Source organism: Paralichthys olivaceus, chromosome 14, assembly GCF_024713975.1.
Source record: "Paralichthys olivaceus isolate ysfri-2021 chromosome 14, ASM2471397v2, whole genome shotgun sequence".
Taxonomy (NCBI): Eukaryota; Metazoa; Chordata; class Actinopteri; order Pleuronectiformes; family Paralichthyidae; genus Paralichthys; species Paralichthys olivaceus.
In genome coordinates this window covers 7,775,643-7,791,027 of record NC_091106.1, presented here as the reverse complement: position 1 = coordinate 7,791,027, position 15,385 = coordinate 7,775,643, and the positions used below count along the sequence as shown (strand labels likewise).

At 44.1% G+C, this 15,385-nt stretch overlaps 1 protein-coding gene across 2 annotated transcripts in view; it reads left to right on the top strand.

Annotated features, from left to right (window-relative positions):
- Nucleotides 1–5,823: 5,823 nt before the first annotated feature.
- fgfr2 (fibroblast growth factor receptor 2) overlaps nucleotides 5,824–15,385 on the top strand; it is a 37,495-nt gene continuing 27,933 nt past the window's right edge. The window contains exons 1-2 of one of the 2 annotated variants that reach the window (XM_069538511.1): nucleotides 5,824–6,492; nucleotides 8,548–8,804. In XM_069538511.1, coding sequence (XP_069394612.1) covers nucleotides 8,624–8,804 — 181 coding nt within the window. In that variant the 5' untranslated portion in view covers nucleotides 5,824–6,492; nucleotides 8,548–8,623. The remainder of the gene's footprint in view (nucleotides 6,493–8,547; nucleotides 8,805–15,385) is intronic. The other variant, XM_069538510.1, reaches the window with a different exon arrangement.

Genomic DNA, 15,385 nt, shown 5'->3' with positions numbered 1-15,385 from the left:
AGGTTTGGCTCCGTACGCTGTGAAATGTTTAACCTGACTTCCTGCTGCTGCGGGTGAGGAGCTGTGTAGAGATCACTGCAGTCAGCACTAATATCTAACTCCCTCTGATAATGGGGAAATGGTCAGTTATGTACATTTTTAACAAGTCATCCAATCAATAAGGGGGCAAGGGTTAAGAAATATATCTCTTAGTGCTGAAAATCCTTTCTTTCAACTTTAAATAAATATTTTTGGGAGTGGGTTTATTACCTGCACCAAGGAGACATGTTTTCATCTGTGTTTGACTGTTTGTCTGTTAGTTAGCAGGATTGCGTAAAAACTACTGGATGGATTATTGCAAAACTTGTCAGAGGGATGCAGTTTTGGTCAAGATACAGATGGGGTGATGGATCCAGGATATATTTTTTTTATCACTTTCCTTAAGATTGTGAGATGTAGGGCCTTTTTCAACCTCGTCACTGATTTCTCAGAGAATAATTCATGGATGAATTTAAATATGGTTTCATATGGAGCCTGTTTGGCCTTGGTGGAGGTATGAGCTCTACTGAGGGCCATTTCAGTTGACTTTCTATTTAATGAAAGAAAATCACAATCCATGGCTCAGGTGAACCTACAGCCACGAGCTGGTTAGTTTATCGCACTAAGATTAACAACAAAAACTGAGGTGAGAAATGTGATAATCTGTCAATTTACTGTGGTTTATGTGCCAGATTAACTTTTTCCAGGCACAGGGATATCTTGGAGTCTCCAGCTCGCTCAAACCCAAGAAACAGTACAGCAAACAACCCCAGGTAAAATGCTGATCGACGTTTTTACTTCACAATTTGTACTTGATGAGTTTTAGAAGTTCTTTTAGGCAAATTTGGTTCCCTTGGACAAAACTGGGTTAGCTCTTTGCCTCAAGTGCCCTGGATTTGAGTGGTTTCAATCTTTGCACCGAACACTCACTCACCCACATGATGAACTTGTGCTTTGAAATGATATAATGTAAAAGCTTTGATGTTTTTTTTCAGAAAGACTTTCAACAGCGACAAAAGTAGCTTTTCTGTCCAAGCTCTTTGACGCTGGTAGCAGCACTAAGTCTGAGTCTATGTGAACTAATGAATCTCTGGCTCTGCAATGACGTAAGGAATATTAAGCAGATGTGGTTAACGCTTGAAGAAACTACCAAACTACAACAGTTTGAGCACAAGATGAAGTCCATTGAGGACAATAAAGAAGTGATAGAAATCCTTGTCAAAGTTTGAAATGCCAGCGAAAAAAACTCTCTTCATCCTTCATTTTATAGAGTTATAAAGTTGTCAGTTCCACTCAGCATTTCTCTGTGTTTCTCCCTTGAAAAAAAAGTTCTGTGTTATTTTTATTGGGTGTAATGGTGCCAGTCAGGTGGGAGGGAAAGCAGACATTTTGATCAGGACTCACACTGCACCGCTGCGGTCTCTGACCCATGTACTGCAGTTTGCTGGTTCCCAGTGCAGCTTCAGGGAGTTACAGTAATACGACCAAACTCCCAGTTTCAAGCTGGAAACGTTAGCATCGCCTCCACCCACCTTCTCCTCGTGCTCCCCTTTTTAGCTGAGCTACACAGCGAGCTCAATCTGCTGGCATCCCAGCTATTTGAAACACTCTGAAGTACTGAGGTGGAAACATGTGAGGAATCTGGATGATTGACCCTCCACTCCCCCTCCATCTACTCCCTCTATCCCTGCTCTCTGTTACCTGCTGAGGGGGAGGAGACGACAGTGGAGGCCTGGTTGTCTGGACGAGCTCATTATGGTATCAGTGACACTAAAGGAGGAGGACCTGACTTATGGAGTGATGCCTCCTGGGCCAAAAGAGAGACTCTGCTGTGCGAGATGGCTCATGTCGGGCCGAGTGGGAGATGCAGGAGATGTCAAGAGTGGCCACATGATGAGAATAAGAGGTTTTTCGCAGAAGTTTGTTTCTTTTCAAACCCGATTCTTGTGCTCCTTTTACTGAATCCTGTTCCCGTCCAACTGAACACCAAAACTTTCTCCTGGCACTTTCTGTCAGGGTTCGTTTACATCACCACATGGCTGCAGAGGAGCTATATGGTTCAAATTAGACCCCAAGGCATGCATCTACTTCTTACTACAATCTCCCCCATGCACCCCCACCACAAGCAGCTCCACGCATTTGTTTCATATTTTGCACAGGATATGACTCACCTACGCTTGATGTGTTAATTATATAGTGTCAGTGATATATTGGGAGAAAACGGAGAAGTCTCTCTAAGATTTGGCAAAGCTGAGTTACAATAACATATCGCTGCCACTCATGATTAAGTGCAGCACCCTCAAGGAAGGAGAAAGAAGGATCTTTCAGAGGAGAACAAGTCTGTTTTGTACGCAGTGATTTTCAACACTGAATATCTTAGTTACACATCTATAGTGTACAGAGATAGTGTGGAGGGAGGGGCTTTGCTGTTCTGGCCCAGTGGATTGCGTGTGCCACTGCAGTAACAAAAAACACTGTACCATGGATGGTTGAATCCGATAGAGGCGTACACCACAACTACTGCCTGTATGGTGTGACTAATAAAGAGCTGTTGGGACATGTTTGCCCTGGCTGCTTAAAATAGATTCATCTAAGACACACCACCAGTACAGCTATTTTAACAGCTCCGTAAGTGTATAATCTTTAATGTTTGCATGCTAATGTTTGCTAATTAGCACCAAACACAAAGTAGGCCTACATCTGAGGCGTATGTAAGAATTATAATTGTGACTTCATGGTGACAGTAAGAGAAAAGTTAAGACGGGTATCACAAAAGTAATTTGGGTTCATCCTCTGGGCACCATGAGCGTGGCCATTCATCCAAAAGTTGTTGAGATGCTTAAATAACAATTTGAATTTTTTTCACAAAAATTAAATTAACCACGTCTACCACTGTCTCATTGCAATGCTCATAAAATATAGTAAATGGCAAATGGACAGTAGCTTTTCCAGTCACATTGACCACTCAGAGCTTTACAGTAAAGTTACATTCACCCTCACATTCATAGAGCGCTTTTTCTATCATATCACTCATACACAGTCAGCACAGCCATGCAGGAGCATTTGGGGTTCACTATATGGCCCAATGACCCCTCGGCATGCAAACTGGAAGAGCCAGGGATCGAACCACAGACCTTTTGGTTAGTGGATGACCCTCTCCACCAGAGCCACAGCATATGAATAATACTTTGTTTTGAAAGTTTAGTTGCTGGATACAAGATATCTCCCTCACTGTAAAGTCAATTCTAGTTGGCAACTGGACCATGATTTGAAAAGTGATAACACGTACTTCTAACTGAAAGTGAAAAGAAGCTCCTTGTGTTAAACTCTACATGAACAGTAAATCACTCTGTACAGTGAAGCATCAGCAACCACAACCCATGTTACACTTGTGGGGGATTTAATTGTGAACCAATTAGCTGCTCCATGGACAAAGGGAAGTAACGGCTCACTGCTGATTAGCTCCCTTCAACGGCATCTCAAATTTGCATAACAGCAGGAGGTATGTTTAATGACAGTTGAGCGACTCAAACATCACTCGCAGCTTCGATCATCACAGTAATAACATGAATTCTCACCATTAACATGTGCCATCAGAGACACAACCAATCCGCTGCATGCGCTCCTGGTGATTTCTATCGACACAGGCACAGGGATCAATATGTTGATCTACGATGCTGATGGCGAGCTATTAGCCTGTCACTTTCATTTCCTCTCACTCTCTCCTCTCGTTCCAAACCCTGTGGCTGCTGGATTAAGGAAGAGGGGTGACTGAAGAAAAGATCGGAGATGAAGAGAGACAATGACAGGTTGACGGATACCACAGTGCATGGCCACTGGGTCCACACAGTTCTCAGTCAAAGGCCCATGAGACTCTGCTTGATGAGGTTTCTCTCAATTGTGAGACGCCTGAGCAGTGGAAAATAAATTGGGCAGTTGGAAATAGACTAATGTGAAGGGAGGAAAGAGAGGGAGAAACAGTGGGGGGTATTTTGCACTATACTCTCAAATGTACCTCTCTCTCTCTTTATTTCCAGCCAAACTGTCAGCTCCACTGTTATCTGATGGCTTTACTGGTCTAGGCAGGGATGGGAGAAGAGAGAAAAACAGACGTAGAACTCTCCATTCACAGGTCAAACCTTTGCCTCAGACAAAAAAAAAACTCTTGTTAGTGCCTCTTTTCAAAATGAATGGAAGCAGTTTCCTTCCCTTGTTTAAAAAAAGAGGACTTCAGCAGTGGAAGCGAGACAAAAATAAAACCTCTGTGGAGATCAGAGTCTTCCAGCCTCCCCTGTGTCTCTTTCAGAGCACTTGAACCAATGCATGAGACAGCTTGAAGCAGTGGGGGACGAGCTGCAGGGGGCCAGCCTTCAGTCTCTCTCTGGGTAGCTGTGCTCAGATTTGTCGGAAAGTTATGAACTTTATTTATTCCTGTAACTGCAACAATGCATAGTGCCAGAAAATCGAACTTTTTATCCTTTACTTCAACTTCAGGTCTTGTCTTCTTGTCTGCTCAGTGCTTTCATGTTACATCAACCTGTCCTCACAGGTTCTGTGGAGTGCAGAACTGGATGTTGTGAATATCATATCATGCTGTAAAAAATCTGTTACAAGCAAAGGTCCTGCAAAAGTGTGAATTAAGCATTATTACTTTACATTATATTGTACATTATATTCTTACTGATGCATTAGAATGTAGGCAGCAATTTAATTTGTTACCGTTGGAGGTGGAGCCATTTTAACCAACTGTTATAGGTGCTTGAAGCTGTGGTAATGTTTTGGTCATACTAAATAAAATTAATTTTGCAGTGTTTTGGCTTCATATATCACTCTTTTTGTAGGTGTTATATATATATATATATATATATATATAAATATATAAATATTCTTGTAACACCCTCCATCCATAATCTATACCACTTATCTAGCAGGTTGCAGGAGGGTGGAGCCGATTACACAATACATATGTAAGGGAATTTTATTTCATTTGTGCAATAAACAATAAATCAGGTTATTCCTGTATGTTGCTGATGTGTTGATTTGAGAATATGACACATAGGGCAGACCTCACTCATCTCTTAAAGTGGATGACAGATGATAACATACCTGAGAATATGGTCTTTCCAAAGTGTCCCTGAGCAAGACACAAGCCTGACCTGCTCTACAGTGCTACAAGCTGCAGCTACTGTTTTAGTTGATGTCTCAGCATCTTACTGGTGGGAAGTAATAAATAAATCTAACTATAAGTAGCTGCAGTAAATAAAAATGTATATTGATAGTTGTAATGAAATATTTTGACTCATGAACTGTTTTTTTTCTGTTTATTATGATTGTTTTATCATTACTGTGGCCTTTCACTATATTTGATTGAGTAATTTCAAATCACCTTTAAACTGATGATATTTTACTCTGATTATATATTAAAAAATATATGAAAGTTCCTTTTGCTGCTTATAATTGAGATATTTTTTCGCAGTTTTAGATACAGTAAAATAATCTTGATACCGAATTTATTTGACAGTCATATGTGTCCCTGTCTTTAATTTAACTGCAGAACTATGTTCTGAACATGGGCTGCAGTGCAGAGGATGAGCTGAACGCTGTGGATGATGCTCTGTGCGTCCCTGTGTGTGCGTAATCAGTAGGCCCCCTCCCGCACGTGTCATGCCTCGACCACTGGGGGGCGTTGTTTCTGCGGTCTGACACACTGGGACTATACGGAGGGGCCCTCGCTCGTATTAGACCAACTTGTGACTGACTGAGCGCAGCGCAGCGCGGCGCAGGACGGACAGGGAACAGCGCTGCAGTTTGCAGGAAGCGGCTCGAATTACACTGGGGGTGCTTGGGGGGTGGGATGACACCCACTGGAGTGAAGGAGGAGGAGGGAAGTGTGTGGAGACGTAAGGAGGAGAAAAAACCTAGTAAACCTGACAAAGCGTCTGAGAAGCGGAGCGAGGAACTGTCGGCGGAACAGGAGACGCAGACGCGAAAGACGCTCTCTCCAGCGGGGGGACGCACACTGATGGATTTTATGTCATCTTGCATCGGACAAACTATTTTCACCCTCGCACCACCTCCTCTGTAGCTGCAAACTTTCTGTTTTTAACTTGACAAGTGCGCTGCTGGAACACTGGGGCATGTTTTGCGCACTGAAGGAAACTTGGTGACGGGGAGGAAAGTTAGTGAGGGGGGGACAGCAGCAGTTATGGTTTTCCGAGCTGTTTTCGAAGGATAAGTGGGATTTCTTTGCATGGCACTGGACTACACTGCTCCTCCGGTGTGGATTATACCTCTGATCTGACTCGATGCCGGCTGACTGTGGAATAGAAAGCTGAAAGTAAGGCAGCGCCTCGCAGATTTTTTTTGGTGCATTGTGGAGTTGGAGACATTCCTCCTTCAGGATTCGGCTCATGCTCTCGCCTCCCTTAACTGTGCATGCCAAAACAGAGATCTCCACGATTTTAGTCCTCCCTGGTAAGAAGCCTGTTTTTTTTTCTGTCTTGTTTACGATAAAGCTCAGCTGGGAAAAAGTCCTCAGCTTCTCCACTATCACATCTGTCAGGATTTCGGCTGTCATGACAAATAGGCGACGTGATAGTAAACACGGCTTTGCGCCTTTTGGGGTTTGTGCTATGTTTTCCGTACGCTCGAGAACTATTTACTATTCACATCTGAATTTACACAATTTTCTAAACAATGACTCAGTTTGGAGACTTCTCACAGGTCGATGCAAAGTTAATCATTACAGATTTTCTTGAATTTGCATCCAACTAATAATAACGCATTGTGCGTAATTTATATCCCTTGTTTTTTTTAAATCATCCATTATAAAAATGTAATTAAGTTAATTCAATGAATCCCCATGTTTATTCTGAAGGGCGGGGGCTTCTCCGGCACCTTGCGCCATCACTTTAGGACCCATTAACAAGTGTCCTGGTTATTTATTACTTTGCTTAATTTTCTTACATTGCATTTATGGTGCCAATTATCCCGTGACCGCAGTTGTTTTTTCACTGCTTGGTGCCGGAGCCCTAAATCACTGAGCGGCTCCAAATGAGCCCCCATTGTGGGAGAAGCCAACTGATTTGAATTTCAATGGGAATTCAGTCGGTGCCAAAGGAGGTTTCATTCAAAGTCCCCGGGTTGAAGTGAAGGCGGTGGTCATGTATGGAGCAAAGTCCCTCATGTGTCCTAATGTCATGTCAGCAACATGGGGGACGTTTTGCAATGAGGAGAACACCAGGTCAAATTTCAAGACATTATTTTAACTTTTTGTTTTTATACTTTTATCAGGAGACGTTTTCTTTCCCACATGTTGGTTCCATTATATTTAATAGGCAACCTGTAGAATAATATTTTATTTTGTCCTGCTGCCGTCACTTCACACTTGCAATTGATGTAAACCGTGCAGAGGTTTCTGGGTAATTCTGGTCACTTTCCTTCTGCAGGAGTTTATAAGCGTTAAGGCTGAATCAGGCACTGACTGGTTAATAATTCAGTAATGATGCATGTGTCTGAGCTGATGCAGAATTAGCTCCATTAATTGCAAAGTCAACCCGGTGCGTAAAAAGTTGTGGCGTCTGAAGTGATGAATTCCTGGATTCACCTCCACATCATGTGCGCGCTCCCCTGAGGCTCAATGTTAGAGGAAAACCAGGATGTGCACGTTTTCAGGTTCGCGAACCAAAAGTCAAAATACATGTGTTTTCACGGGTAAAACCGATCGATACGTCCAGCTGGGGCTCAGGAGAGCGTGACTTCTCCAAACCCCCAGAGACACTTGAAGCACGGTTGATCCGCAGATGTCTGGAAAAACAGATCGGTGTGCGTGCGTGTATGTCCCATTAATGCAAACGTGCAATTGAAGCCTATTTGTAAATCACGATAATGCAACAAGAGCCTTAGATGCAGTTAACACGGCTGCAGCAGTGTTAACTGCAACAGGTTTGGCGCATGAACAAAATCTGTATTTTCCACCAACTTTATGACTCATCAGTCAAGAATATTGTTTGTTATGACATTTTAGTATAAATAATAGAAGCAGGGTGTTAAAAAATGCAGTAGACAGTTTTAATAAAGTTGGGTATTTGGGTAATAATGCATCGTGTGACTCTGGAACTGGTTAGACTGGGAATAAAAAGCCATAAAAATCTCCAGTGTCTCTTAATTTGCTTCTATAAAACACATCTCAATGCATATGAATGTAGTTTGGAGGTAAAGGTGGATGCAGGGTGGTTGTGTGTTCACTGCTGGTGCCTCACAGCTTCGGTATGTCTGTGGCATGGCTTGTTTGACAGCATTTTGGAACACAGTCTCTGTTGCTTTCTATTGGTTCCTTTTTTTCCATCTCACTTTGTAAAAAAGAGTATAACGAAGAGGAAAGGCAGTGTTGAAAATGTATTTTTAATTATATTCATTATGTCAGACTGATATACATGTATTTACTATTTTTCTTCTCTGTCACCTCTTTACACTTCTGTCCTCTATCATCCTTCTCCTCGTCCCTCTCTCTGTCTTTCACCCTCTCAGCCCAGGTGATTGGGTGAATTCCAGTGAGTGACAGGCCGAGCCCGGCTGCAGTTGATGGTTGGGCGGACCCCCTCAGATGGGATCAGTGTCCAGGGGGAGGTGGAGAAGGGTGGTATGGGGAGCGCTAGCCCCCACTAACGGGATGGCCTCGTGGGCCTGGCTGCTGGCCGCTGTCCTGCTGTCCCTGCTGACGGTCAGCGTGGCCCGGCCGCCCCTCACAGCCACCAAGGAGGAGGAGGCCACTCTGGAACCTGAAGGTAAGCAGCAGCAGGGGGATGGGATGGGAGGGGCGGGGGGCAACCATTTGTTGGGTTTGTTTTTAGAGGGCAGGTGTAAGTCCGTCAAGTTTGACCCCCCCTTAAACCTGACTTTAGAGGTTTGGTGTCTTTTCTTTAGAATCCTTGTGCTTAACTAACTCGACGTCAGACGATAAAAATCCACAAAGGGCCAACAGTTCAATGAGGAGTGTTAAGATTTCGACAATTTCATACATCTGAGGATGGATCAGTTACAAAATAACAAAATTATCACAGTTTACTGTGTTGCTTATATACTCACAAGTTAGTATTTTAACTTGTTTGCAGAGAAAACCCATTTCTATCTATTTAAACGTCACTGAAAATCCAACAAGTATTTTTGGGGGTTGAATAAAACAAATAAACTGGAGGAAAACGACTAACCACGGCATGGCTGCCCTCTTGTTTTCCTCAGGCGTGTGATTGACACTCTAATGTCTGTGACAGTTTCTTCTCGAGTGTTAGAGGCAGGTTTGTGACCCTGTGAGGGAGGACAAGGCAGAGCTGTGAAGGAGGGTGGGACAGTGTTTATGCTGGCATCTCTTTAATGCCCTGCTTGCCTGGAAGGACGTGTGAAGGGAGAGATTAGAGTATTGAGTTTTGCTTCGTCTCTTTGAATCACATGAAAATGCACTGTGTATTCTTCAAACGTTTGTAAATTAAAGTATCTAAAAGCCATATTTTTTTATTAGATTTTTTTTTTTACTTTTGAGAAACCTTTTATGAGAGGCCGTATTTTAGTTTTCTTTTCTTTTGAGGCTTCTCCATTTTCTGTCTCCAGTCCTGGAGTCTGGTCAAAGACGAGCTAATTAGAGTTGTTGTGATGGATGTTAACTCGCATTCCAAAGCCTTTTGTTCCAGGGCTTTAATCAGCATACTAATTGTAAGTTAGGGCAACAACTGAGCATCACTTTTTACCACCTCCCCCCATCGCCTTCTGTCTCTACTCACACACACACACACACACTCACAGGTATCGTTGTTACCTTCGTTGATGAGAGGCCGTCTGAGCTCTCCTCTCCGCTCCTTGTTTTTGTTGTTCTGTCTCAGACTATTTGGCTCCGAGCTGATGTGTTCGGAGCCCCATGTGGCCCCGGCGGCCACAGCGAGGACAGAAAGTGAGAGCGTGAAAGAAAGAGAGAGAAAAAGAGGGGGAGACGAGGGAGAGTTTTCCAGAGTCATACAATCCTCCAGGAAAGTTCTAAGAGGATTTGTGCATATTTGACTTCTCCTTTAGATGGAGAGATTACAGAACGCCGGGCAGCGGTGAAGTCATGTGACTGCAGATTAAGTGGCTAGACCTGAGGGTCACATGATGATGGATCAACAGGGCACAGAGATCCTGGTCTGCTTGTCTGACCCTGAGTCGGTGATTCAGTTTCCCCGCTGCACATGGCAAACATAGATATGTTTTTGAACTGCAGCTTTGTGTGATTGAATCAGTGTCAGCAGGCTTCAGTTCAGTGCTGCTGTCGCCTTCTGTTCGCTACTCGTGATCGGCTGTTCTGGTATCATATATGTTAGAAAGACAGGTCGGCTGGACCCGCCCTCTCCGTCCTAATAACACCCCCCTACAGAGATGTTTAGGATTTCCAAGCCTCTCTGCCCTGCAGCCTTGGTCACACTGCTACCTGAGTGTGTGTGGGAGCAGTAATTGCTGTAGATTCATCAGATTGCATATCAATGTTTTCTCTATAGAGCCCACGCCTCCACCCCTGGTGGCCCCTGCTAGTTTGTTTACCTGCAGCTGCTGTAACAGTAGAAGTAGAGTGAGTGCGCTGGTTAAGGCCTCCACAACAGGTCTATTGTTGTCGCTGTAGCCACTTCAGTATCTATGGGAGTGTTTACCTTGTTCGGGCGCTCTCCATTTGCACAGTGATTAGAATACTATGAGCTGAATAACAATCGCAGCACACACAGAGGTGTTTGTGTGTATGTGTGTGTGTGTGTCTTTAACATTGGTATTCTGTGCATTGCAGTCTGTTTAGACCCCTCTGAATATAATGTGTAATAAATGTGGCACTAGGCGCACTGGAACGCAGGCTGAATGTGAGTGCAGCTGACAAAAGTCAGCTCGTGGTTTGGCTGCTGTACTTTGCTCGACTCCACTGCCAAACTCTGTTCTTCAAAAAAAAAGAAAGCTCAGATCAGCAAAGAGGCAAAGGCTTCAAAAATAGTTAAGTAAATAAAGGCTACATTATGTGCCAGGGACAAGTCTTTTATGCTCAGACAGACAGAAGAAAATAGAACGATGCTTGCCCACGAAAGGCGTTTGATTTCTTGAAGAGTTTCTTGGCACAGTTGGAAATGTAATTGCTCTCTTGGCATCTTGACATTTCTACATTTACTCTCCACCTGTAGACTATGCATTATTTTATTAAGATACATAATCACCAGTGTTTATTATATTAAGTCATGATAAGTATTAATGAATAATTAAAACCATAGTGTTCAGTAAACTGTTGTATGTACAGTATGTGTGTGTTTCTGTGTGTGAAGGTGTTAGAGGCCTGTTACTGTCATATCTACACAATCCACACAGTAGGAGAACAGCTGTAAAAGTGTAAAAGTGTCAGCTTGCTGGATAATGACTGGAGTGTGTGTGTGTGTGTGTGTGTTTGTTTGTGTGTGTGAATGTGGTGATGGCAATGGAACTGACCTCTAAACAAATGCAGGGTGTTGGTTGGTGGTGGGGCCAGGGGGCAGTTGGGGTGGAATATATGGCCTTCACACAATGACTTTTATTAGCCCGTTGTTGGCTGTTGTTAATTTTGAAAGTTCAAGTTTGTGTGTGTGTGTGTGTGTGTGTGTGTGTGTGTGTGTCACACTGAGTCTCACACTTGTCTGATAAGAGGCTGGGAAGAGCCGCTGCCTGTGCCAGCTTGCGCCTCTGGTCTCTGTGGACTGTCCGGTGTGTGGCGGGAGGCAGAGAGAAATCTGAGCCAGCAGCAGAGACAGAGTGCAGGAGGATGGTGGGAAAAAACGAGGAATAACACTGAATTAAACAAAATATGTATTTAACAGCAACACTGATGCAATAATAATAATCCAGTTCCCTAATAAAAGTAAACAGAAATTTGTATGGGGATTTCAGTGAAGCTGTGATATTTTGGCATGCATGTTCTCCTACTTTATATTTTATTATTAGGTTCTATTATAGTGCTCAAGATGATAGATCTGAAAGGTCACAGATTTGATTATTGCATCAGTCTTACATCATCCTTGGATGTGGTATTTGTGCCTGGCATTGAGCCAGATGTCCTCGAGGGCCCTGAGGTTGTTTCTTCAATCCAAAGTCTTAACAAAAAAATAGAATTGGCTGACTAATCAATATTAAAAACATCTATAGCTGCAGCCTTAGTGTTACTAGGCTTAATCTGACTCTGAACTGTTCGGAACATTAATCTCTAGAAGCCAGAGCAAATTACATCTCTGAGGGTCACTAGAGCTTCATCCTTAAAAAGGTTTTGGGAGCTAAGCGGTAGTCAGTGGGTTGAAGAGGTCGGTTGGGGTTCAGGGAATGCCTTGATGGGGGGTGAAGGGGGTGGGCAGACCGGAGGGGCTGTTGCCATGGATGCCAGCATGGAGCTGCTCCTTTGTCAGAATTAAAAAAAAAAAAGCTAAAGAGGAATTTAAATGTGAAAGGATGTCAGAAAACAGGGAGGGACAAAAAAGTGGAGAAAAGTCCTGGGATTTGAGTGCGTGAGGAGGATGCAGAGGAAAGAGGAGAGGGCAAAAAGAGGGATAAGAGGGCCAGCAGACATGAGGTGATTGGGCAGTGTGTGTCGCCTGTTGGTCTGCATGCATGAGACTAAATGTACCTCTGTCATTTCATTTAGTCCATTGTGCAGAATGCCATAAGGAGGAGATGGCAGAATAGACTAACAGTTGAATGAGCCTCTCTGCAGAAGTACATTTATGTAAAAGACAAACTCCAGGGCTATTGGAGTTTGAATTATAAACCATGCCCTCGCCACTCTGCCAACAGCACTGCTCGGCTCTTTCTGATTTTAAAGACAGACAGACAGATATTAAGGAGACATGGATAAGAATTACTTTCTCCATTTTGCTGCAGACTCTCAGGCTGCGAGACTAATTATCGCCTGCCGAGAGACGGTGTGAACGAGGATGGAGAGGTAGCGATGAGTGGACAGCCCGAATCTATGACATCTGATAGACACTTGTAATAGCTGTCAGAGAAGGAAAAAGAGGGAGATGAGTTTTGAAATGGAGATGTGCTTGAGGAGAAGAGAGGCAGGATGATAGTGACGAGGGAGGGAGGGAGGGCAGAGGAGAGAGCTGCTTGATCAAAATTGAGCAAAAATGTGTGAGTGCATTTGTGTGTGTGTGTGTGTGCGTGTGTGTAGGATAGAGGCCCCTGCTCCCTCCTGTGGTGCAGAGCGGGATGAAACTTTGTAGAGATGAAAAATCTGCAGCGAAGTGTTCCAGCTCTTCAGCTCAGCACGCATCCCTGGACTCTTTTAAATTCTTCTAGTAGAGCAAGGTGTGTGTGTGTGAGTGTGTGAGAGAGAGAGTGTGAGTGTGAGTGTGAGTGTGTGTGTGTGTGTGTGTGTGTGTGTGTGAGTGTGTATGATACACACTTCTAAGTGTAGCTCTGTATCTGAGTGTGTGCAATCTTCCTTGAGGTTCTTGCTACATTCACCATGTGTGTGCACTGTTTGCATGACACAGGTTCCCATGAACAATCGGGCATGCTGGAGGTGTCAACAGGTTCGGGAAGGGTCAGGCTGAGGTCAGCGGGGTCAGCGGGGTGGGTGTGGGGTCGGGGGGCGGTGGGATATGTGGGAATGGGGCAGAGCGGAAGGGGAGGTGAAAGAGGGAGAAGAGGCAGCAGCAGTGGGGGAAGGAGGAGTTGACGGAGGAGGACAGATGGACACAGCGGAGATAAGAAAATGATGAAGGCAGAACTAACACTTGCATGCTTTCTTTAATCAGATGCACCATTTGGAACGAGTCCCTTCCTGTTTTTCCTTCTCCCTTCCTTCACTTTGTACTTCTTTTCCCTCCTTACATCTCTCTGTCTTCCTCAGACTCCTCCTTGTATGAGTATCATCTTTCTATGAAGTACCTCAGTGTTCGTCCTTTCTTTTTGACTTGCTGACAGATATCGCAGCCTGTGTGTGCGTATGTACATTCCAGGTGTTGTGTTGCTTGGCCCGCTTCATTTAGCACCCCCGGTGTGTTGATGTTGTCGGTACCTGCGAGCTCCCCTGCACACACTGTACCTCCTGCACTGCTTTGTGTCCTGGTGGTTACGACATCTCCAGGGTTTCTAAGATTCTAAATCAAACAATAAAGGAAAAAGGTGGAGCCAGTAATAATGTCAGAGGCCTCCGGTGTGGAAAAGCAGGTCGTAAAAAAGGTAGCGGAGACAGCTCCCATCAATCAGTGTGGGGGCTCCACCTTTTATCAGACCACACACTCTGTCCTTGGTGGTGAGGGAGGGGTTAATTATTACTGGATTGAAGAGAAGTGGGAAAATGACAATACAGGAAGTGTACCTGTGAGTCTATGTGCCCAGAGGGATTGTTTAGAGGCGCACACACTTGTCTGGACCGCTGGCTTGTGGCGGAATGACTTTCCCTTCCTGTTGGGGCGAGTTTGTGTGTACTATTTACATTAAACACACACTCAGGGCAGCAGCACATACTGCAGTGGAGGTGGGATGTTGTTATAAAGGTGCAGTGAGTTACAGGAAAGGCTGAGAGTGCCGCCTCTTTAATTACACCTATCAGCCTTCAGCCGAAAACTCTATGTACACCTCCATCAGTTATGCTTTTCCACTGTTGCTAATCCCCCCCCCCCGAAATCTTTTTAATCCCTCTCTCTTTTTGCTGTTTTCCATAATCTCCTGCTAAAGAAACACACACACATTTTAGTTCTTCAATAAAGAAGAAATTTGATGGTTGTAACTCTGACTTTTTTCCCGATTTTTTTACATTTTAATGAGTGAACAATTTGCGTGTGTGTGTGTGTGCCTCAGGCTGAATGGAATCAGGTTTGATATATATGGCAGTAGCCAGCTTGTATTTCAGGCAGGTTTTCCCCCTTATTACTCAACATTTAGTCACAGTCAATGCTTTAAATGGTTAAAGTTAAAAAAATCCATCCTTATGGAGAGTTTCAGCTCCAGCTCTGGCCACTTTTATACGTTGGACATTCACGCTGCTCTCCCTTTGCTGTTGTACAAGTCAGAGGACAGGGTGTACACACACACACACACACGCACCCACCCACTCACTGGCTGACTTGGATTTCCTCCCAGAAGTGAAGGTTTTTATGCACTTTGGAGTCTCGCGGAGTTTCTCGCTCTGTGCCTTGGCCGGTGGATCAGGCGCTGGGATTGTAGATCCTCCATAGCCGTGTTATGAAAGAAAATGCAGTAGGGAGAGATGGAAAACAGAAGAGTCAGGCTACAGCCAGGTCAATGTTTTCTAAAGCTTAGGCGCTGAGTCAAAACCAGAGAAAAGCCAAAAAAATTAAAAAAGAGAGCACACCCCCCCGATCCCCCTCCTTATCCC